The 21,660-nt window shown below is 43.1% G+C and overlaps 2 protein-coding genes across 5 annotated transcripts; both read right to left on the reverse strand.

The window, feature by feature from the left end:
• Positions 1–168: 168 nt before the first annotated feature.
• Positions 169–8,045, reverse strand: LOC147239481 (tumor necrosis factor receptor superfamily member 12A). 3 transcript variants are annotated; one of them, XR_015111625.1, is made up of 6 exons: positions 7,617–8,045; positions 3,074–3,172; positions 2,857–3,000; positions 2,609–2,657; positions 2,104–2,302; positions 169–1,657 (listed from the first exon to the last, which is right to left on the reverse strand). XR_015111625.1 is itself a non-coding variant. In XM_086196039.1 (5 exons), the coding sequence occupies exons 1-4, from the start codon at positions 7,699–7,701 to the stop codon at positions 2,617–2,619; spliced, it is 369 nt and encodes a 122-aa protein (XP_086052165.1). In that variant the 5' UTR covers positions 7,702–8,045; the 3' UTR covers positions 170–1,728; positions 2,609–2,616. The 3 variants fall into 3 exon arrangements, 2 of the variants coding, with proteins under 2 accessions (XP_086052165.1, XP_086052164.1); XM_086196039.1 differs by lacking the exon at positions 2,104–2,302 and having other exon boundaries at positions 170–1,728; XM_086196038.1 differs by lacking the exon at positions 2,104–2,302 and having other exon boundaries at positions 174–1,657; positions 7,617–8,041.
• Positions 8,046–8,601: 556 nt separating this feature from the next.
• Positions 8,602–21,620, reverse strand: rnf40 (ring finger protein 40). 2 transcript variants are annotated; one of them, XM_086195731.1, is made up of 20 exons: positions 21,417–21,620; positions 20,775–20,923; positions 20,503–20,670; positions 19,932–20,241; positions 19,365–19,577; positions 19,087–19,208; positions 18,376–18,522; positions 18,129–18,203; positions 17,922–18,041; positions 17,586–17,765; positions 17,240–17,375; positions 16,946–17,067; positions 16,553–16,818; positions 16,236–16,353; positions 15,934–16,083; positions 13,129–13,338; positions 12,914–13,039; positions 10,528–10,668; positions 10,291–10,392; positions 8,602–9,953 (listed from the first exon to the last, which is right to left on the reverse strand). In XM_086195731.1, the coding sequence occupies exons 2-20, from the start codon at positions 20,910–20,912 to the stop codon at positions 9,777–9,779; spliced, it is 3,021 nt and encodes a 1,006-aa protein (XP_086051857.1). In that variant the 5' UTR covers positions 20,913–20,923; positions 21,417–21,620; the 3' UTR covers positions 8,602–9,776. The 2 variants fall into 2 exon arrangements, with proteins under 2 accessions (XP_086051857.1, XP_086051856.1); XM_086195730.1 differs by having other exon boundaries at positions 13,129–13,341; positions 21,417–21,617.
• Between the last annotated feature and the right edge of the window lie 40 nt (positions 21,621–21,660).

Genomic DNA, 21,660 nt, shown 5'->3' on the forward strand with positions numbered 1-21,660 from the left:
CGTGATTTCTGGGAAGAGACAGTGCTGAATGTTACTTTATTTTCTCTTTAATTGGGCACTTTGGTCCTTTTAAGACACATGCGCTCACATTCAATTTTATCTGAGGGAAGGCAGACATCTATATATTTCCAAATCAAAAATGATCCAGATGGATGATTTCTTGAATTTGACGTGTACTGTCCCTTTAAAAAAAAAAAAAAAAAAGTTGCATGGGATTTGGAAGCATCTGCAGATGAACGAGGCTTGTATTATTATCGAAAGATGTCAATTTTATTGTGAAAATAACATTTGGTACACAAAGCAGTTAATAAGATTGCATTAAGTAAAAAGAAGCCAGTGCATGTACAGTATATACAATTAGAAAAAGAAAGCAAGGAAGAATAGGCAGAAAATGTTAGTTATTGCTCAGTAAAATTGTCGGCTGGCCTGGCGGAAGTTTCTTAATCTTCACTGGAGTCCCTTTCAAAATAAATGTGCTTGTACCTGGCAATTGATGCAACAAAACATTGCAAGATACTTTAAAATAAATAACAACCAAAAAAAAAAAAATGCTACCAGAGGGCAAGCAGTCAGAACCAAACTCTGACCTGAAACGTTGTCAGTCACTGGAATTGTCTCCAGGATTCTCCGTGAAGATATAATGCATGAGGGCTTGAGGATTTAAAAAAAAAACAAAAAAACACTGTGAACTATTAAAAAACAAAACAAAGCAACAGCCTTGCCCACTGTGAGTCTCTGGTTTCAATGTCAAAAACAGACTGAAACAGAATCTGAAATGATTCAACAGATCAGAGTTAGTAAACTAAAACACCGTGGGTTTCTTCACTACAGTACAATATTCCCACAGTTTGGGATTATATGTCTAGTGTTTAAAACATCTTGTCCTACAAGTGCTGATATTCCAGTGTGTTATTCACCACTGGGACAATAACACATGAGTTGTGGCGTCATAGTAGAAGAAAAGTCCAGCTAACGCTTCCTACAAAGAAGCGACGAGAAACAGTATTGTAACAACCTGTGATGGAGGGTCTGTGGTGGTCTCAGGGGCTCCAGTAACAGCGCGTGAGTCTCCCTTTATCAATAACTCCGATTTACACAGAGGTACTAGCAGGGAGGCTAAAATACATTTCACCTAACATAGTAGCTACATTCAAATGGCCTTAATGTGCCGAACAGTATATCTTGCTCGCTGGTGGTTTTTCAGGAAGAGGTCGCTGTTGTGAACGGTCAGAAAATAAACCCCATCTAACCCCGCCGCCCAGCAGGTAGCAGTAGCTGTGTTACATTCATCTGAGTCCTGCTGGACAACAATGCAGGTCTCTCTGAATAAAGTCTACTTTCTGAATATCTGTAACTCCACAAAGTTCTTCCAGATCCAAATCTCAATTAAGTGGAATATAAAGGCACATATAAATGATACCACTAATATAATGTTACTATTCCTACTAAGAGTTTCTCCGTGTGGTCACCATACGAACATGAGAACTGAGCACATCTCTTCACTGAACAGTTAAATAAATTAAAATGATCCATGTCCTGCCAAGAGATACCCTGCAGTCAGAGTATACAGTTCATGGTCCAGAGGTTCCTCCGCCCGGCTCCGAAGCAGTCGCTCCTTGCTTGGTTCTGTCACATCTGTTTCCAGAGGAAGGTGAGGCTGCAGAGGCCACAACACGGACTTTACATTCCTGTTATGTTGACCTCAGAACAGTCACAACCACAGGCATGCTGTGTTTACCAAAGAACTGCTGGTCAATATGATTTAAATGACACACTGATTCTTTTTCTAAATGAATTCAAACACATCTAAAAAAAATAATATATATATATATATATATATATATATATATATATATATATATATATATATATATATGTATATATAATAATCTTGGTTCAGTTTTTAATCTCTTTAAGAATCGAAAAAAAAGATTTATATACCATGAAATCTTAAACCAACATAGTAAGACATTTTCCATCCTCCCCAGAGCCAGACAAGAGGATAGATACCCTTCTTTCCAGGAGCAAAGACCCACAGAGACAGGCTCACTGCTAGTTAGCTTAGCACAATTGAATGGTAGTGGAAGGAAAGTGTTAGCATACCTCTGTCAAAAAAAAAAAAAAACATTTCAGGAGTTCCAAGATTTTAGTTTGTCCAGACGTTTGTCCATCATCATCCTGTCTTACAAAGTCAGCCATGAGCAAAAGTAGCTGTTCTAGTCCTCGATGGGGGTGTTGAGGTGCTGCGTAAAATCACTACGCCCTGCGGTTAAGTCAGGAAAGTAGTTCCGTGTATCTGAAACTTGAATGAAAATATTGTGTAATTTGAAATTATTCCACTAAGATGTTATGTAAAACAATATTAGAGCAGACAAAGAGAGAAGTGGAACAAAAGAGTATTTGTTTACTTTGAGAGAGGTATGCTAACACTTCCCGTCCACTATGCTAAGCTAACTAGCATTCATTTGGTTTCAGTGGGTATCCGTCTTGTCTGGTTTGGTTAGGATGGCAAGTAAGTGTATTTCCCAATAAGTTGATGTTGTTGTTTTTTAACTGGCATTACTAACGGTACAGATTTTCTCTTACATTGAATGAAAGGGTTACCTACTGAAATGTTTAAGCTTGATAAAGTGGCCCCGCAGTTTCTTCAATCGGTTCTGTATATAAAAAAAGAAACAGCATGTGTCAAGTAAAGCAAATTTAAAATAGTTTCTAAACAAAAGATAATGACTAATGATGCTACGATAAAGGCTTCATTTAAAAAGTACATGACATTGATGATTTACAAGCTTGTGTTTTCCTAGAATTGCTACATGGTTTACATGGGCTTTGAATATCACTCAAATTAAATCTCACCACGTAGCGGCCGTTTGTGTGACTTGCGTCGATGCACCATGATCCCAATAATCAACGCTGCACCGACCAGCACCACGGCCAGCACTGAGAAGCTGGTGATTGCGGCCAGTTTCCACATATCTGGTGTCTCCTCCACCGATTTACCTGTTTCAGAGCACATTTTAATACAAAAGACACCTAATAATTGACATTTTCCCAGTCTGATTCAGGGTCTTACATGTGTTACACGATGGGGTCTTGGGGTATTTCTTGCATGATGCACACGGCACACAAACATCCAAATCAGAATTCCAAAAATCTGAGCTGCCACACTGACCTAAAGACAGAAAAGGAAAGAAAAAGCAAAACAAGACAGCAGAGGTGAACTCTTATTCATGATACATGTTGTGATTCACTGCAACACACGAGTTCATGATTCCTCACAGGATAAAGTACTGAAATATGATTCTGATTAAAACAAAATCACATAAGTCACACTCAGTGAGAATCAGCTGGCAGTGTGACTGGGCAGAACACGTGAGGAACTTTTGAGGTTGTCTGCTTCTTATAAATTAAACTGGGAAATTCTTTTGGGTTTCACTGCTGATGCAACTGACTGCACGAGAAGAGAATTACTCAGTAAACCAGCACGCAGCGTCTGAAGAGCAGGATGTGTGTTCTCATCGTGTTTCCGCTGAATTGTATGTGAGCCGCTTCCAGAGAATAAACAAATGCGTCTGTGAGAAAAAAAAAAGAAAGAAAAAAAAGGTGGCGGTTTAGCTTGGAGAGAACATCTTTACTCGCGTAGACACGGTGAAAAGGCTTGTCTTGTTTTTATGAGAGCCAGACGGATGAACAATTAAATCTGTGCACTTCCTGAGATGATAAAGAGCCTGAAGATGGGGGGCACAACGGCGAGCTGAATAGACTGTTTGTTTTTATGATGTCTGGAGCTAACTCGGTGAGGTCTAACTCCACCAAACCATGATGTCATGAAAAAAAACTACCACTGTAAAACTAACTAAGACAAATAAGATGAGTGAAACAACACTAGACCTGACAGACAGTGCTGGGGAACGGTTAACAGATATTTGACAGATAAGATAATCAGAATCGTTCTTCCTCCCTGGTGCCACTCATGTATTTGCATCGCAGTATTTCCTTTTTGGCTGCCAGTATCACAAGGAACCACCGTCAGCCTAAACTGAGTCAATATTTGTGGTGATTTTCAAGTTCAGACCGGCTGCTTTCAAGACCGCAGAGAGCAATACCAAAACTAAAAGAGGCCAGTTTGACGTAAAACCAGAAGTAGTTAGATGAATGTGCTGGAATATGTGTCACCCTCAATAACAACATCAATACCAGGTCGTGAAAATTGGGACTTTATCGTAGTTCAGCCGAAAAGATGAAAGGTCAATGGCGTCATCATTCGAGATGAAAGAAACAATTGTTAAAGTGGTACCCATCAAAGACACGAGGAAGAAATCCGGAGCTACGTGATTGATAAAATGCTAATCAGGCTTTGTTCAGTGTACACACAAGATCTTTAATCTGTAAGAGCGCGTCAGTTTGAAATGAATATTCACATCCAGGGCTGGCATGGCTCTGAGGTAGAGTGGCTGTCTAGCAGCCAAAGGGTCGCTGGTTCGATCCTCACTTCCCCCGGTGACCATGTCCAAGTATCCTTGAGCAAGATACTGAACCCCTAATTGATCCTGATGGCCCTGCGATGGACTGGTGACCCGTCCAGGGTGAACCCCGCCTCTCGCCCTATGTCAGCTGGGGAGGCACTAGTATTTGTCTTTGCAGGCTGCACATGTTGAAATGTTATTTTCCATAACTGCGGACATTAGAATTAAAGTAGTAACTAAAAACCTGTCTGACAAACAGGTCAATACTATACAATGTTTGATATTGTTTGCTTTGAAAAGTTTTGAAAAGAAAAGGTGAATGATACAAAGAGCTACAACTTTGTACATGATCTTCATATGACTGGTCATATTATGTAATGCATGCGGGTCTGAAGGGAGCACTCCTGGCAAAAAAAACAACAACCTTTGATGTCATAATGATGTCATCTGGGTAACATTTGCTTTTATTAATGGGAAAGCCTGCCTTATAAACTGAGGTGAGATGTTTGTATAGTTTGGATTTTGAGGCTGCAGGATTGCTTTTTTGTTTTTTGTTATTTTCGTTTACAGAAGGCACCAACAGTCAAGACACCCAGGCCTCTTCTGCTGCAATTCAAGTCTGTCTGGTGACATCTAGTGGTGAACTCTTAGACCTCGATCATTCACCCCTCCCTATCCAGCCGTGTGATAAGACCTACGGTGGCCTGCAAGCTGATTTGCTTTTAACTTCTCAACTTTCTCTCTATACAAAATTGTAACCCAACACCAGTAACCACTTCTTCAGAATTAGACAACAGAAAACTTTATTGATGCCACAGGGAAGTGGGTTTGTTAGCAATTGTTAAAGACAGTAAGGAAACAGGAAATAATCATCCGGTTTCCCATTATTGAAATTCCTAGAGATCAGAGAGAGAAAAGAGAGAAAGCAGAGAGAGAACAGAGGGAGAACAGAGGGAGAACAGAGAGAGACAGAGAGGAAAGTGGCCAGCAGGTGGCCCGCGGGTGACATAAACAGCAGCAATTCTTAGGATGGACGTAGCATTAGCCTCGCAGCTAACAGCTCAATGTCTGGTCTGCAGAAACATTGCTGTACCAGGGAGATGCTGTGCAAACACATTCAACAATAAATGAAGCTTAATGTACCACTAAAAACAGAACACCAGGGGGCTTGTTTGAGGCCAAAGTTACCAAAATTGTTTAAGACTTTATTTTACCATTCTGGGCTACTTAAGATCCAGCATGGCAGGTTCTGTGGATGAGGACCTGCTCATAGTAGAGACAGAAAGGGCTCATTATCAAGGTTACAAAAACACAAGGATCATATGCGCATTTTCACACATATGGAACAAGGAAAGTCTCCACCAAGGCTCGTATTTTGATAGATTGTATAGCTTTAGTTTTGTTTATAGACCAGCAAGCATCTTATATTGGCGTATTAATTTGGTAAACCCTTTCCATTTGAGAAAAAAAAAAGAATTTTATTCAACTAATACATCTCCTCTCCTCTCTGTGTGCTACCTTGGCTCATTTTGACATCTCTTCCGCTACTTTTTCTTCTTCTATGGTTTCATGATGGCTTGCCTGGACCTAGACTACAGCTTACTGTCAAACCACATTTTGGTTGTTAGGTTTGGACCGTGATCTGAGGCACCTGCTGTTATGGTTCGAATAGGGGGAAAAAAAGTCTTAAAATCCAGATCAAACAACGTAGGAGTGAGAATACCATTAGTTGAGAGTTATCATAACACACCAGTCACCAATATTATGAACGTTATATTCTGTTTCTGGTAATAAAAATAAATCCCAAATTCTACACATTGGACCTTTAACTCTGTAAGCACCTGACTGGGAAATCCCAAAAAAAATTTAACTCTTCAATCTGCTGAGTATTTCAAATCTGACTGCAGATGAGGAGCTCTGGGACACAGAACAAACCCCAAACCAGAACACAGCCAAAATGAACTTTGTAACCTTTGTAGTATTTGTAGTAGGACTGGTAGCATTTAAGCATGAGCTCCAGCGTCTACATCACAAATGCCTCACTCTTCTGCTGGTCTCGTCTCTCTTCAGTCTTACCCAGCTGCAGCTGAAAAACACCTGCTCTAAAGTCATGTTTGAGGTATTTTGACCCGGAATGTCTCACTATCTGGGTATGTTCAGGCCCTCTGAGGCTCCCTCTGGACTGACTCATTTTATAGCCTTGGTCACACTAAAAGTGCGTCACCGGGTTCTGTTCTCTTGAGTATTTCGGCTCTACATCATCCAACATGTCCAGCTGCACGCCTGCACAAAAAAGTTCAAAAGGTCACAAAAAGGCACTGAGCCTTGACCGCCTCATGACCTTCATCCAAACCACATCTTAGGAGTGGAGCTTTTTCAGGCCACAACATCAAACTGCTGATTTAAGTGATTACACTGTTTCCAGCCGTACTGCCGAGCCTGGATGGAACTCTGAGGAGCCTTTCAACGGGACATTTAACACACACACCTTATCACACATTTATGAGTGGCAACACTTCCACCTGCCATCTTATGGGTCAGCATGGTAAATGACACAGGGAAAAATGTGGAGCCAGTGGGTTACAGAGCAAAGGAGTTTGGGAAATCTCAGCTTGTAGCAGCACAAATGGTGGTTTTGGGTGTGTGTGGGTGCTGCATTTTGTCATAAATTGGATGAAGTGGGTGGATCAACAGCTGATGTGCAGATGTAGGACTCTTTACTGGTAGAATAGATGCTTTTAGTTGGTTAAAAGTGAATTGTGGGACTTGATTAAATGATCTTTCAGCAAATATTCTCCGCTGGGATCCGATCCAAACTTCAGGAGGTTCATTTTCCCCGTTTTTTTTTTGTTGTTTTTTTGGCGAGACTGTGTGTGTGCGTCTTTGAGGGAAATGGACACAAGCTGTGCGCCCTTCCATGTGGCCTGTCCCTCTCGGCCAGAGATGGATGAAATAAGGCGATCGGAATGCGGAACCGGTGAGAAAAGCACCCGGTGAAGGAAGCGGCTCTATAAGCAGACCCAAAATGTGACCCCATTATAGGAACCAGACCACCAAACTGTAAACCACACAAGTTAGACGTGCGATCAGCAGCGCTGCTTCATGTTATACAACCCTGAATTCACGTTGTTTAAAAAAAAAATCACTTACTTTTCTGTGCGCAAACACCGTGGAAACTGCTCACAACCGCCAGAATAAGTCCGCACAGCGCGCAAAGAGCGTGAGAATCCATCATGTCTGCGGGTGAAAAGTTGCTCGCTGTCGGCTAAGCGATTCCCGAATGTTCATCTGATTAACAATCCGTACTGGTGTTCAACATGGAAAAGCGAGCATCAGAGTGAGTCACCCGGACGAGTCTGCGCCTTGTTTTAATAGCGCACACACCCACGCTAACAGTTCAGCTGCTGTGAGTCATTTCCTATCCACTACACGGCTCTGGACGCACTCAGGAAACTCCACAGCCAGAATGTGCTTTCATTTGTTTCACTCCAACTTAACGTTTCAGTGAAGTCACCCCAGGTAGAAGAGTTTGGATACATATTTTATATTTTATGGTCACACCCTGTCGTTCCCCCCTCCTCCTCCTCTTTAACTAAAACGGCGAGAGAGAGAGAGAGAGAGAGAGAGAGAGAGAGAGAGAGAGAGAGTAGTCTGGACTTAATCGTGTTCTCATTGTTATTACCACGCCTGTCGACGTCATTACCGCCTGGCTGCCAAGAAACACACAAGTCTCTGGCAAGGGTCTCTGGTCCCAAACAGAAAAAAAAAGAAGAAGAGGAACAGCAACTGAGGCAAAAACAGATGACATTCACAAGAGAAATCTGCATTTTTAAACCTTTGAGAAAGTCTGTTGAAAGTTAGATAAGCTTGATCTGTTTTCCGCTTGAGTGCAAAAAAAAAGGAGTTGCTGTAAGAGATTTGAATACGAGTGTCCCTGACGCAGGGTGGTGGTTGTGATGGTGTTAATGTCTGGGGCTGGGTGTAGCCTCCTGCAGCAGCGCAAGAATGCAATAACAAAGCCAGTGGCCTCCCGCCTCCAGTGCTATGGTGTTGACCCCTGTCACAGCATTGTCTCATCTTTGGAGAATCATAGCTCAGAGGCGAATGATCACAACACACAAGTGAAAACTACTCATTTATTTATGCAGGCTTATTTACATTCATACGAGTAAACAACCACTGTTATTATCACCAATCATCTCCATAGCAAATTCTCCTGGAAGTCTTATTTAACTGTTCCCAAATGCCAGATAAACCTCTCTCCTTCTCCCGCCCTCTCTCTCTCTCTTTCTCTCTCTCTCTCTCTCCACAGCCTGGAACTTTTTGTGCGCTACATGGTGTGAACTGCCTTTCCCACAAGAGCTAACGTCAAACAGACGCTCGCCAAACTTCCCAGTAAATAGTTCACATCATCCGAACAGAGGAAAAGCAGTTTCATTGGCTTAATGAGGTTAGACGCATGTTGTTGAACAGATGTTTTTGTACTCGACTGTCACGACTAACCTTTAGGAGAGCGGTCTGAGAGGACCTGGAGCTGAGCAGCCCTCAAAGGACACCCATATGAGCTGACTTTCCACTGGAGTGATTTCATCAGTAATGAGGCACTATAAGCTGCAGATGTTGTGTCAAACTCGCCGAAGGAACCATGGCAACAGGATGAACACACACTGAGGACCTTGCCCAAGGTGATCCAAACTCTCCTGTATGTGCTGACTGGGAGCCAAACAAGCTGGCGTCTCTCAGACATTCTTAATACTATAGCCAGAGTAAAGAAGTTACACAATTCTGGGTGTTTTACTTTATATATTAAAAACATGATATAGTTTTTACACATCCTGTAAAAAGGACATCTTCTTTTAATTTTGGAGTTTTCCAGTTAAGATTCACTGACTTGATGGGATTTCCAAAACCAGCAGGACTAAACAATTCAAAGAAGCGCTTCACTTCAGGAGGATCAACGTATCACTGCAGCTCTGAGACATTCAAGAATATCTAAAATAACCTCTTTAAGATTTCAAAGTGGGGCCGGTTTGTGTATGGATGTTTAACATTGGCAAGAACAGCAAAAAACGAAACCAAACAAAAAAAAAAACAAACAAAAAAACAGTGCAGAGCAGCTTGACATGTATCACTATGTGCACAAACAACTGTGTTTATTAACTACAGAACACTCTCAGTCACTATCTGTTTGGTCACCAACTGGCAATGATGCAGTAAATCGAGTCTTTCCACAGAGAGATAAAACTGGGGGAAGCCTCCTTGAAAACATCTTCCACTCTTTTGGTTTGCTCTCGTCCGTCACGACGTCGATTATGTAATGTAGATGCGGTGAAAGTCGTTGGCTCCGAAGGCACAGTTGCACTTGGGGCACTTCCTCTGTCGGGTATCGTAGCGCATCTTGAGACATTCGTAGCAGAAGACGTGGAAACACTTGGTGAGCACGGTCTCCTTGTCTCGGGTGTTGCAGCAAGGGCAGCGCAACTTGGCCTGGAAACACATAAATACGTTGTTTATGAGCTGAATCTGCCAACACTTTTATTACCTTTATACACTATATGGTAACTCATCTGAGGGTGTAACTAGATTCTTCCCCTAAATCACAGTGAGACCGGAACATTTCTGTAAAAGGTTTGAGCTCATTCGCTGGCCAAAGACGTGCTTCGCAAACATAAATGAAGGCTAACTTATCAACAGAACCGAGAGTGGTGGTTTGCATTACCGCACATTTGCTCTTGGCTGATGTGGTCTGACAACATTCTACTGTGCCAGAAGCAGAGCTCGTTGTCGCTAACAAGTTGGAGTCATAAACACCTCTCCTTCTCACCTTGTACTGATTAATCTCCTCCTGCAGGATCTCATCAGCGTCAGAATACACCTCCACCTTCTTCTGCTTCTCCAGTTTGCGTCTCAGTCTCGACAGGTCCTCCTGGAAGACATCAGGAACAGATTTTTTTTTTTTTAACAAACTCCCAATAGGACCTTTTTTTTTGTTGTTGTTGTTTTTGTTCAGAGGAAACCTTCAAGGAATTCCTTGGAGAGTTTGAATTGGAATCCTTGGTACCTGCGCTCGTTTAAGGTTGCTGCTCTCCCTCTCGCGGGCGGTGCGATTCTCAGCAACTGTGACCTGGATCTCCTTCAGCTTGGCCTGCGTGTGCTCCAGCTGCACCTTCAGGTCCTCTGCCAGCTGGGCAGCCTCCACTGCCTGCAGCAGGGAAGGAAGCAGACACACTCAATAAAACAAGCTAATGCTGAGATCGCAAACCTGTAATTCAGTAGTGGTACAGTAAACTGGGATAAAACGTCTTGATGTACTCTGAGCTTCAACTCCAAAAATGTCGTCACTGTTGCTTTTGAAAGTTTTATAGCATTTCCTACGGACTGATCTCTGAAAAGCATTTTCCACAGCATACGATGATATTTTAGGTCCTCCTCATAGCTTCACGGCAGCTTCAGCTGAAGTAAGAAGCCCCTATTGTATGTTTATTCGCTTTGAACTTAATTGTTAGCAGACTGCAAATGTAATACTGTTCCAACTTCGAAAAATTAAAGCAAAAGAAATCAAGAATAAGTTAACGGCAACTCATCAACCTTTTAGGACTGAAACAGCAGTTTGAGAGTGTCTGAAAGTTTTATTGATGCGTATTTCTGAGAGAAAAAGTACAGAAGGTGGAAAATAATGGCGAAAGGGGGGAATTTGATTGGGACGCTGAAAAGTGGGCGTATCCAGAGCGTGTCTAATCAACGTGACAAAGCCCATCGTCTGCTCTAATGCCTGGAGCTGTCACCCATCCTGCTTTTCTCTACCAGGGTATTTCGGGGAAAGAAAATGAGAGTTTTGAGGTGGCGCCAAAACCAACGTTCCATTTTTGCTAGCTAGCTAACTATTGTATGTGAGCTTGAAGACATTTATACGTAAAGACAGAACCTACGCACACCCGCCGGAGGGGAAAACAATCAGCGTTACAACAGGCAACTGATGGCTGAACTCTAGTTGGTTGGCAGGGATGTTCGGGTAATGGAAGCCCACCAGCTTGAAACAGAGATAGTCTGCAGCATTTCTCTTAAAAAAACAAAACGAAATATAGACTCACACAAAATGAATCTGGCTCAATCATCATTCAGGGGCCACGAGACATGTACGGTGGAGACACTTTCCGCAGAGCTGCTGCCCTCTGGCTGTATTTCAGTGTTTTTTGTCGGGACATTTCAAGGCATTCTTGCGCTTGTGCTAGCTGGCGATTAGCTTGTTGGAGCGAGCAGTAAGTGCAAGTAATGAAATCAGAGGTGGGGGGGGGTTTACGCTTCTAGTGCCGCGGTGGTGTCTTTTTTTTTAATGCAAGTCGTCTTTGCAAACAGCAACGAATCGTTTAAGGAACAAAGTGCTTGTTGTGCACTTTGCATGGAGTTTCAAAACGCTCCCATTAGACCTCACACTGAACCCTTGAGGCCACAGCTTATTAACAGTTGTGTCCTGATTCTTTAGCCTCCTGCTTGGTCCTTCCACTACTCTTCAGCTTTTAGGTGTTTTCTACAAATCTTAGACAGGATTGTCCTAAAGCTGTTTGTATACCGAGACCTGGTGTCAGAGCAGCACTGGAAAATCTAGCAATGACCTGCCATTGGTTAGACACAGAATCAGCAACCTGGGCCCAAAAGATTAGACGCATAATGACATCGGCAGTAGGGTTTGGTGAATGTGTGTGAACGGAGCATTGATGCGTTTACGCTGCCGGCGGCCAGATTCTTCAAGCTGGATGCTGGTTACCTGGATCCTGGATGCTGGCGGTGAAATGCTGGGATGAGACACGTCATATCTCTGCGGTCGCATAAGTACACGTCATCAAACGTAACAGCCCCGACCCACCGGCTGGGCTATCCCGTTTACACAGACGTCGCTCCAAAGGTGGAGGGGCAACCCAGACACCCCCCCCCCCGTGTCTTTGCCGTTTATACAGAACAGCGACGCACAGTAAAGGCACAATAACTCTGAGGTTGATTTATGGGGGGATGTCTTGATATTTTTTGGTACATGATTATGTAAGAGTGCATCATATATTTTTGTACAAATGGGAATGATTGAATTTTGACACAAAGTGAAAGTGTCATCTTGGTCAAATTGCATATGACCTTAGGATCCACACTTAAAAGGTTAAAAACTGCACTTTTTCATCTCGGCCTGACTCCAGCTGTGACTCAATGCAAAATTCTGCATACAATTCCCAAAAAAAATATCACAGAGGAAAGGACTTGAATACTTGTGTGACTACTTCCTCCAATAATAGAGCCCAGTGATTCATTAGGACACTGTTTTGAGGCAACCAAACCTCAAATCAAGACTCAGTGTTTCCCACAAGCACCTGAACTCACAACCCTGCTTTGTGTGTCTCAGACATCTGGCAGCAATGAAATCATCCCGTGACTCGAGAAGATGGCATTTCTCCTCTCACCTTCCTCTTGTTGAGTTCTAGTGCTTGAGTCCGGACGGTCAGCTCTTTCTCCAGCGTGGCCAGCGTGCTCTGGAGAATGCCCTCTTTCTCTTCTAGCTTCTGAACCACCAGCAGCTGGGCGTCCACCTAGCGGCGGCGGCGAACAGTTGGTGCTGACACATCAACAGATTTTCACATGTAAAAAAAGAAAAAAGGGAAAAAAAAAAACACCTCACCTGGGTTTTAAATGTGAGAACTTGGTCGGCCAGCTCTTCTTTCTCCTCTTTCAGCAGCTTGTAGATCTGGTTTGATTTAATTCGCTCACTCATCAGCTTGAAATTGGCGTCGTCTTTCTCCCTCAGCTGTTGCAACAGTCGGCTGTTCTGCTCCTGCATGTCCTCGAAGGCCTGACCCGTTACATCCATCTCGCTCAGCAGGGCTTCCTCCTCCTCAAAAGATGCATAGGTGTCAGTGAACTAAGACACTTCATCTGCTGTTCAACCTGGATGAGGGCCGACTTCAGTTTCATTTCAAAACCGGATCACCACTCAACACAAGGAAATGATGCGCTTTTTGGCTGTGTTCAGACCGCTAAGAACAAGCCTCCACTTGCCTTCATCATCTTCCCTGATGGGATTCGCTCCATCCTCGTTAGCCTCTTTGCATTTTGAGGTGCCCCTACACCTGGATTGTCTCGTGTGCCCTGAACAAACTCCCCCCAAAAACGCCTTTCATTTGCTGTGTTCGCCTCGTCTTGTTTCATGCTTTCATGCTCCTCGCATGCAGGCAAGCGAGCGCCAATAAACAAGAGTCATATGAACTCTCAAGTAGCTTGTTTATTGGATCGTTTTGGCAATCTGTCATCATGCAAAGCAGAATTTTGGCAGCTGGCGGAACAAATCGAAAACATCCAAATCCCAAACACTCTAGCCATTGTACTTTGTAGCAGGTTAGACAGCGAAAAAAGTGAAGATTCAGATAAGTGAGTACGAACCCAGTCTGTGTTTTGCTTTCTGTTACGTTCTGCTAGACCTCCCAAGACTGAGGTGCTGCAGGCTATTAGGTCGCAACATCTGTCTCCTTTTTACTCATTAAAACTGTACGGAACCGTTGAACAACACTTCTGCATTTCTTTGTCACTTCTTGCGTTCGGTTTAATTGCATTCTCAGAGAGCTGCAGTGATATTCTGTGCCAGAGTAAAGAAAAAGACACCTTGGGAGACTGGGATAACGTGATTTGTATCAACTAATAAGCCTCTAAACCTGAGACTTGTCATATTTAATATAGCATGAAGGTCAGCAGCTGAATGTTATCGTGACAAGGAGTATGACATTATCTAATCTGGGTGGATCCACTATACACGCAGCTCAAGTTTCACAATCACAACAACATTGCTGCAACGACATTTGACCCCAGTCCAATCATCATTTTTATATGTTACGTCCCGTGGCAGCGTGCTGTCATATCGCCGGCGTTTCTCTTCAACCAATGATATCCAATACGAGTCGGAGCATTTACGAGATACCGCCAGCAAGGGAGTTCGCTTGGATGTGACAGGCATTTCACATGCTTAGAATTTATCAGTGACGCACACAAGATGATTTTGCTCCCACCCAAAGTCCCGTTTCCCCATTTTTCCTGTTAAATGTTATCATGGTCATTTATAGCGTACCCCCAACCCCACCCCCCTCCTTTATTACAGCAAGAGCTCTGACTCCAAAGTCAAATCCATCTTTGCCAAGTAAGAATGTTCACGTTGCTTTGCATTAATCTGTTGCATGTGTTAGATTATGTTTGGAGATTCCGTTATCTAAGTTGCATGAAACGTTTCTGCTATAAATTCACCTTTGCCTTTCGCTGTTAGTTTAGTTTAATAGGGTTAAGGAAAAAAAACAACCTAAAAAAAAAAAAAAAATCATAGAAATGACATGACATACGGCTTTAGGCCCTGGCAGCGTCTTATTTTAGAATTTTGGTGATCTGGTAAGCACACGGGTAGGAAATGTCAACGCTTTCCCCAGAAAAAAAATCGTACAAGATAATCCTCCAGAGGGAAATTCTGAAATAATTACATCTTGCTTAGTGAGGCCGATTCATTCATTCATTCATTCAACTAATGACAAAACAGTTGATAGTTTGACTCTAAAAAATGTTATCACGTGCATCTTGACAGCAGGACTTTAAGTTTACGTCCGTGTGACTTTAAACAGATACAACAGATAAAAGACTTTGCAACCTTTTTGTGACGAGAGCTGTAAAAATCTTGGGGGAAAAAAAACCTATTCGAGGGAATGGAGACATCTGAACCGCGGTGCTGCAAATGTTACGGCTTTAAAGATGCGGATTTCCAAAAGAACAAGCATCGGCACGTGTAAAAGCCAGAGCATGAACAATGGTTGCCTCTTATATATATATATATATATTTTTTTTAAAGGCAACTACAAAATGTTCTGTCCAGTTCTTACAACGCTATCTTCCCTTTGCAGTGACGGTCAAATAATTGATGCGATCGTTTTGTGAAGCTGTGATTTCAGTGGCTGGAACCACTCATCTCGAGATCATGGTGAAATAAAAAAGGAAAATACTGCTGAATGATCACTACAGGCCACACAAAAGCAGCCAGACGCTCATGACGTTGCCCAGATGGTCGCATTCAAATTCAAGGTCAACGCCTCTTGTTTCAGTTCCCCTCTGGTCGTCTAACATTAGAACTTCCCTCTCAAGAAACTCAAAACATTACTTTCACTCTGAAAACACACGGTTTATTTCTGTGTTCATGTCTGGTGTCCTCCTGACACACATTGGCCTCCTTGTTCCTCTTGTGTCTTGCGGGGTCAAAACACTCGAGTCGCTTCGCTTGCTTTGTCAACTACAAAACCACATATGTGTGAAATGCAGCTGTGTTAAAAAAAAAAAAAAAAAAAAAGTTGACAAAATGGAACTTAATGCGGATTTTTCAGCCCTGTTGGGATATGAGCCTACCAGCTACATGGCGAGTGCTTGGATGCTCCGGGAGGTTTAATATGCGGAACACACGTACCTGTTTGGTGGCGGCGAGTTTCTTCTGCAGATGCTCGATGGTCTCTTCCGCCACTCGGATCTTCCTAAGGGCATCTTCGTCAGCCAGCTTCTTGCTTTCCTTCCTCTCCCTCTCCTCCAGCTCTCGTACTCGCATTCTCAACTCATCCACCTGGGGAGGTATGATATTAAAAAGGTGGTGGGGGGTGTTTATATAGCGCGGAGTGTCGTCTGCTGTCATTGTTTTGTGCTGCAATCCATTTGCTTCATGCGATGAAAGGAAATGTGCAAAAGTAGGATTCAAAGAAAAGATAAAAAACAGACCTCTGCTTTGGATTTGCGTTCAGCTGCCATGAGCTGCACTTTGTCCCTCTGCTCTTTTGGAGCTGACTTGTACATGTCTAGCAGGAGCTTCATCTCCTTCTGGGACTCCTGGGCTTTCCTGATGAGTAACATGGGTCAGAGGACAAAAAGATTTCATCAGTAGCTTCATCTGTGTGGGAAGCACAGGTTCTCTACACCCACGTTTGCTTCATGTGGCGGTATACTAAGAGAGCAACCTGAACAAAAAACTACTGGACTCTGTTAATGTCCATTGTCCAGCTGCTTCAGATGTCCACTTATAGACTGTTTTGACCTACTTGAGTTCAACTCTGAGCATCTTCAGAGTGTCTGAGTCCTTCCTCTTCAGCTCGTCGCTGCGCTGCCTCTCCCTCTCACGCTCCCTCTCTCGTTCCCGCTCGGCTTCCCTTTCCCTCTCTCTCTCCCGGGCTCGCTGCCTCTCCAGTTCCTTCCTCCTCTCCTCTTCCTCCTCTTGGTCCTCATCTTCCTCTTTCTTCACGTCGATGCTGTCGCTCGTCGTCTCCTCCAGAATCAAAACCCCTGGGTCGCTACTCTGGCACCGCAACTTAAAATCAAAAGGAAACCCTAAGAATTATGACATCGCTGACACTCAATATGAAATGCGTTCAAGTAGAGGAACTTTTTAATAAAAATGACACACAGCTCCATTTTACCATCATAAAATCCTTTACCTTATTGATCTCCATCTGTGTTTCTCGCAACTTCCTCTTGTAGCGCTGCACGTCACCCTTTAACTGCAGGTTGTGGTTCTGAAGGCTACTGATCAAGTGTCGCATCTCCCGGTTGATTGGCCCTGACAAGAAGATGAAAGCCAGACAAAACACAACATAATGGCTTGGTACCGAGTTATGAATCAGAATATGGCTCTGTACATGAGTGTGTCTCCTTGCATTACAATGATTTGATGCTTTTATTGTACATATATTAACAGGATCACTATCCTCCGTCTCTGATTTCAAAGCTACCTGCTTGCTCGTTGGCGGCCAGGTTTTGCTCAAACTCGATGCGCAACATCTCATACTCTTTGCGCACCTGGGCCAGGGTATCCTCCAGCTGGATGACCTCAGTCCGCAGCTTCTTCTGGAGGGACAGCTCATCGCTCTGATAATAAACATCGAGGGATTGTTGATCATGTTGCAGAGCAGTCGTAGTAACACCGAAGTACACCCAATTTTAAGTTGCTCGGTCAAAAAATTGCACAGTTGAGACATTTCGTTGGAAGAGTAACAACCAGCCACAACATATATCAAAGATCTGAAGCAGAACTGCCTTTATTTTTCATCTGCTCTTTCTTTGATCTATCGAATTTACCTCCATGTGCTCGATCTGTCTGAGGTGGGCATTCTTGGCGGTGAGCAGGAGGGCTCGCGCTTCATCCAGCTGGGTTTTCACCCCCAGGGACTCATTGTACAGCAGGGAGAATTGGGACTGTAGACATTTGTACTCCAGGGTTTCCTTCACAACCTCTTCTGGAATATTGCGCAAGTCCATCTAAACACACAAAGAAAGGAGGACAGAAGACAAGGCTGAATTCTACCCAAGCTCTAGACAGCTTCAGGTACAGATTAGGCAGAAGATTACAAACTGGGCTCCTGACACACAGGTTAAGTGTTAACGAAGTCTAAGTTTCAGTGATGAGGTCGTCACCTTGAGCTTCTCGCTCTCCCTCACAGCCTCCTGCAGCTCCACCTGCAGCTTCTCCAACTCAGCCATGCGACTGTTAGCCAACTCCTGGTTGTGCTCCAACTCTGCATTAAGACTCTCAAACTAAGATGAAAAATAAAAGACCACAAGTTACCAGATGTGCGCAAAAAGAACAACTTTGCATCTTAGATATTGTTACTGAACGCTCACCTTCTGAATGTTTAGTGTAATCTGGCCTCCAGCCAGCCCACCTGAACTGCCAGTGCTGCTGTATCCAGACTTCAGCTGCAGGCAACACATTGTAAAGCACAAGTTAAAAGAAAGAACTCAAATATAAACAAACATCAGATCTACCTATGACAGGATGCGCATCAGCGAGAGCAGCTGTCGAACTTTATCACTGTACGCAAGAGAGAAAGCCCGGCCACTTTAATACGGACGACATCATGCACCGCACCTGCTCCATGGCTTCTGCTAGGTGTTTGTTAAGCTTCTGTTCTCTAGTCCGGAGCTTCTCAATGTCCCACTGCAGGTCCTCCACCGTCGTCTCCATCTCAGACACCTTGGTCTCAGAGCTGGTCACCTTGTCCACCAACTCATTGTACTGCAATGCCATGACAGCGATTTCATCAGCAGGTGTGAATCTTCCAGTATCTCATGATTGAATAAGATTTCAGTTGGATCTTGAGGTCACAGTATGATTCAGTTGGCTGCTTTCACTCCAGTCTGCTGGGTGTGAAGGCCGTCAGTGTAGCAAATTATGGCATGAGAGCAGAGTCAACTCTGAAGAGGACTGGGTAGTGCCAGATAACAACTCACAAGGCCAAATATGAGACAAAACCTCATGTTTGACAAGTCCACACAGAAAGTTCATAACATGATTCAAATTCACCTTGTAAATGCAATAACTAAGTTATTAAATGATAATATGCATGGAGGCAACTGCTGCCTTTTTTGAAAATTACTTGCTGGAAAACTATGACGTGTGCTGGCTCGCGCTGCACCTTTACAGCAGAATTCTGCCTTTTTAAATTGTCAACATCACATTAGTATCAAACAACCAGAAATCTAACATGTGATTTTTTAAAAGTTTTTTTCAGTTTCATTCTTGTGTGAATCACACTCATATCGCTATCCAAATTAACTAACTGTGCCAAGGACGTCTTACCTCCATGGACATCTTGTGGTGTCTGCCCTGCAGCAGAGTAGCCAGGTCTCGCAATCGACAGTTCTCTTCCAGTAGCGTGTGGTTCACGCTGACGATGTCGGAGTGGCTCTCATCTTCACATGCTGCCAATAAAGACTGTGTTAGTAGCGGCTAATTAAGAGAGCAGTTGGACCAAAACATCTTGCTCTCATTTACACAAGCAACTTGTGATGCTGTGAGATATAATATATACATCTAGGGTTTCCACACGTGCTACAAAATCATTTCTGTGTTGTTACCTGCAGTCTGGACCTGCTTGCACATGTCATCGATGCAGCTGTGAAGCCTGTCGAAGGCACACACTAGGCAGGCGATGGCCTCCTTGCTGAACTGCATGCGATCCTGGAGGTGTAAGGTGAGCTCCTCTTCGCTGCTGTGCTCCAGCGTGGTCAGGAAACCCTTTGCATTTTCACTTAGGGGAGGAGGGGGTGGTGCTGTCTCTGCACACAGGACTGTTTTTTTTCAGGGGGAAAAACAAAAAAAAACACAAAGCATATAGACAAGAAAATATGTATGAAAGACTTCACACTTAAGGCTTATGAAATTATAAATTCTTCAAGAGAAACAGGCACCTTCTTCAAACCTTTTTTTTCCTAATTTTCAGTTTATGAAAGCTGGAATTATTATTATCATTTTGACATTTTCTAACACTCTTTATTCTCTTAGAAAGACGGGCTTGAAGCACATCTCTGACAAAAAAGCTAGCAGCAGCGTAACAAAGAGAATGATAAGACTCAGGTTAGCGCTTTACTTCAAATAGAGTTACCAGAAAATTGTGGAGAAAAAAAAAGAAATACCCTCCAGACCTGAAGTAGAGTCTTGTGGCGGTTCTGCAGATGTCAACATCTCTTCTGATCCATCAGGGGGTGGAGGCTGCTGCTGCTGTTGACTCTCCTGATGCTCTGCCTGACACTCCTGTTGTTCTGGCGGCTCTCCCTCCGCCTGAGCCTCTGGGAGAGGAGGTGGAGGCACGACAGAGGTTGGTGAAGCCATATCGACACACTCTTGCTCCATAGGTGTAGGGTCAGAGAGAGGAGCAGAGGGTGTAATAGGGGTGGATGCCACTGGACCCTCTGGCTCAATACGTTTGCGAAGAACTTGAACATTCTCTTCCAACTGCACATAAGAAATGAAAGGGTTAAAATTTGTGTATACTTTGGATAAAGCATTACCACAGTTAGTTTTCCTTCAACAACGGCAGCAATCAGAGAACTGCGAGATCACTCTTTTTTGGCTTTCTACACAAACAAATTAAAATCTACATTAATTCTCAGGGTTTGCTAAAATGAATGCATTACATGTTACACATAATTTGAAAACGTATTTTTGAGATCAGGTGAAATGTGTGTGTAAGTGGGTTAAAAAAATGTCCTGTACCTGTGACCAGTAGCGGTTAACAATCAGCAAGGTGGTGTCGTCAGTGGCTTGCCTCTTCTCTAACTTTTCAATTTTTTCTCGAAGCTCATCCTCCATGGCTTGTCTCTGCTCCAAGCGCTCGCACAGCTTTTTATTCTTAAACTGGAGCACTTTCATGTCCATTTCCTCCTGCACAGAAAAAAACATGAGCAAAACTATTTATTAACTGTGTGCTAGGAGTCTAATAGGCTACATTGGATTACTAATGTGGTTATAGACACAAAGCAACTCACAGTAGAGGAGACTCCAGCTATGCGTATGGGCTCAATAAGAGTGGTGGTGGTCTTCTCCTCCTTTTTGCTTTTCTTCTCAGGTGGACCAGGGGGACTGTCCCCTCCTGAAGGACGTTTTCCTCCCCCGGTACCTGACATCTTTCCTTCCCCTGAAAGAGATCAAACATTACGTAGCATAAAATCATGTTGGTACCGCTTTTAACAACAATAAATATACTATTTCAACGGAAGTCATTCATTTGTTTAAAGGACTAAGGGCCTTAGCTTTTCCTTCCATAGCTAACGCAAGACTACCGGTTCTTCACAATTGTTAAATCACTCCAGTTGTATTTATATGCAAATATGAGTTCCCGTAGTTTTAGGCTGACTGACAATTTACCAAAAGCTGCAAGGAAGGTGAAGGACCAGTTTATAATTGCATTTCTACTTAAGTTATCGTACATTAGCCAGCTTGCTAAAGCGAGGAATGCTAATGCTAACGTTCATTCTCCGGAGTGATTAGCTAAACGGCGCTCTTTGATCAGCGCTTTTAATATGTGGAGGCAGAAAATCTTCTTCGAATGCCATCGATGCACAGATAACATAGTACAGTCAATATGTATGCGCACACTTTGTGTGGTAAACACTACTGTGATTACAAACCTTCACGAGAAGCGGAATGAAATACTACTTCAGGACATCGGAGAATCTACACAGGAACTTACATCACGCTACTTCCGCGGAATAATTTTGTTGATGAATTTTTTTTTTATTTCGAAGCAAATCTGATGAGTGATTAGGATGTGATTCGTTTTAAAATGTGTTTTTTACTTAGTGACGATAAGTTAACCCGGAAAATACGATTCACTGAAGAACTTCATTGAGACGCAATGAAAATATCACCACT

This window comes from Aulostomus chinensis, chromosome 23, assembly GCF_037954235.1.
Source record: "Aulostomus chinensis isolate RoL2024-O1b breed Wild chromosome 23, RoL_Achi_v1.0, whole genome shotgun sequence".
Classification (NCBI taxonomy): domain Eukaryota; kingdom Metazoa; phylum Chordata; class Actinopteri; order Syngnathiformes; family Aulostomidae; genus Aulostomus; species Aulostomus chinensis.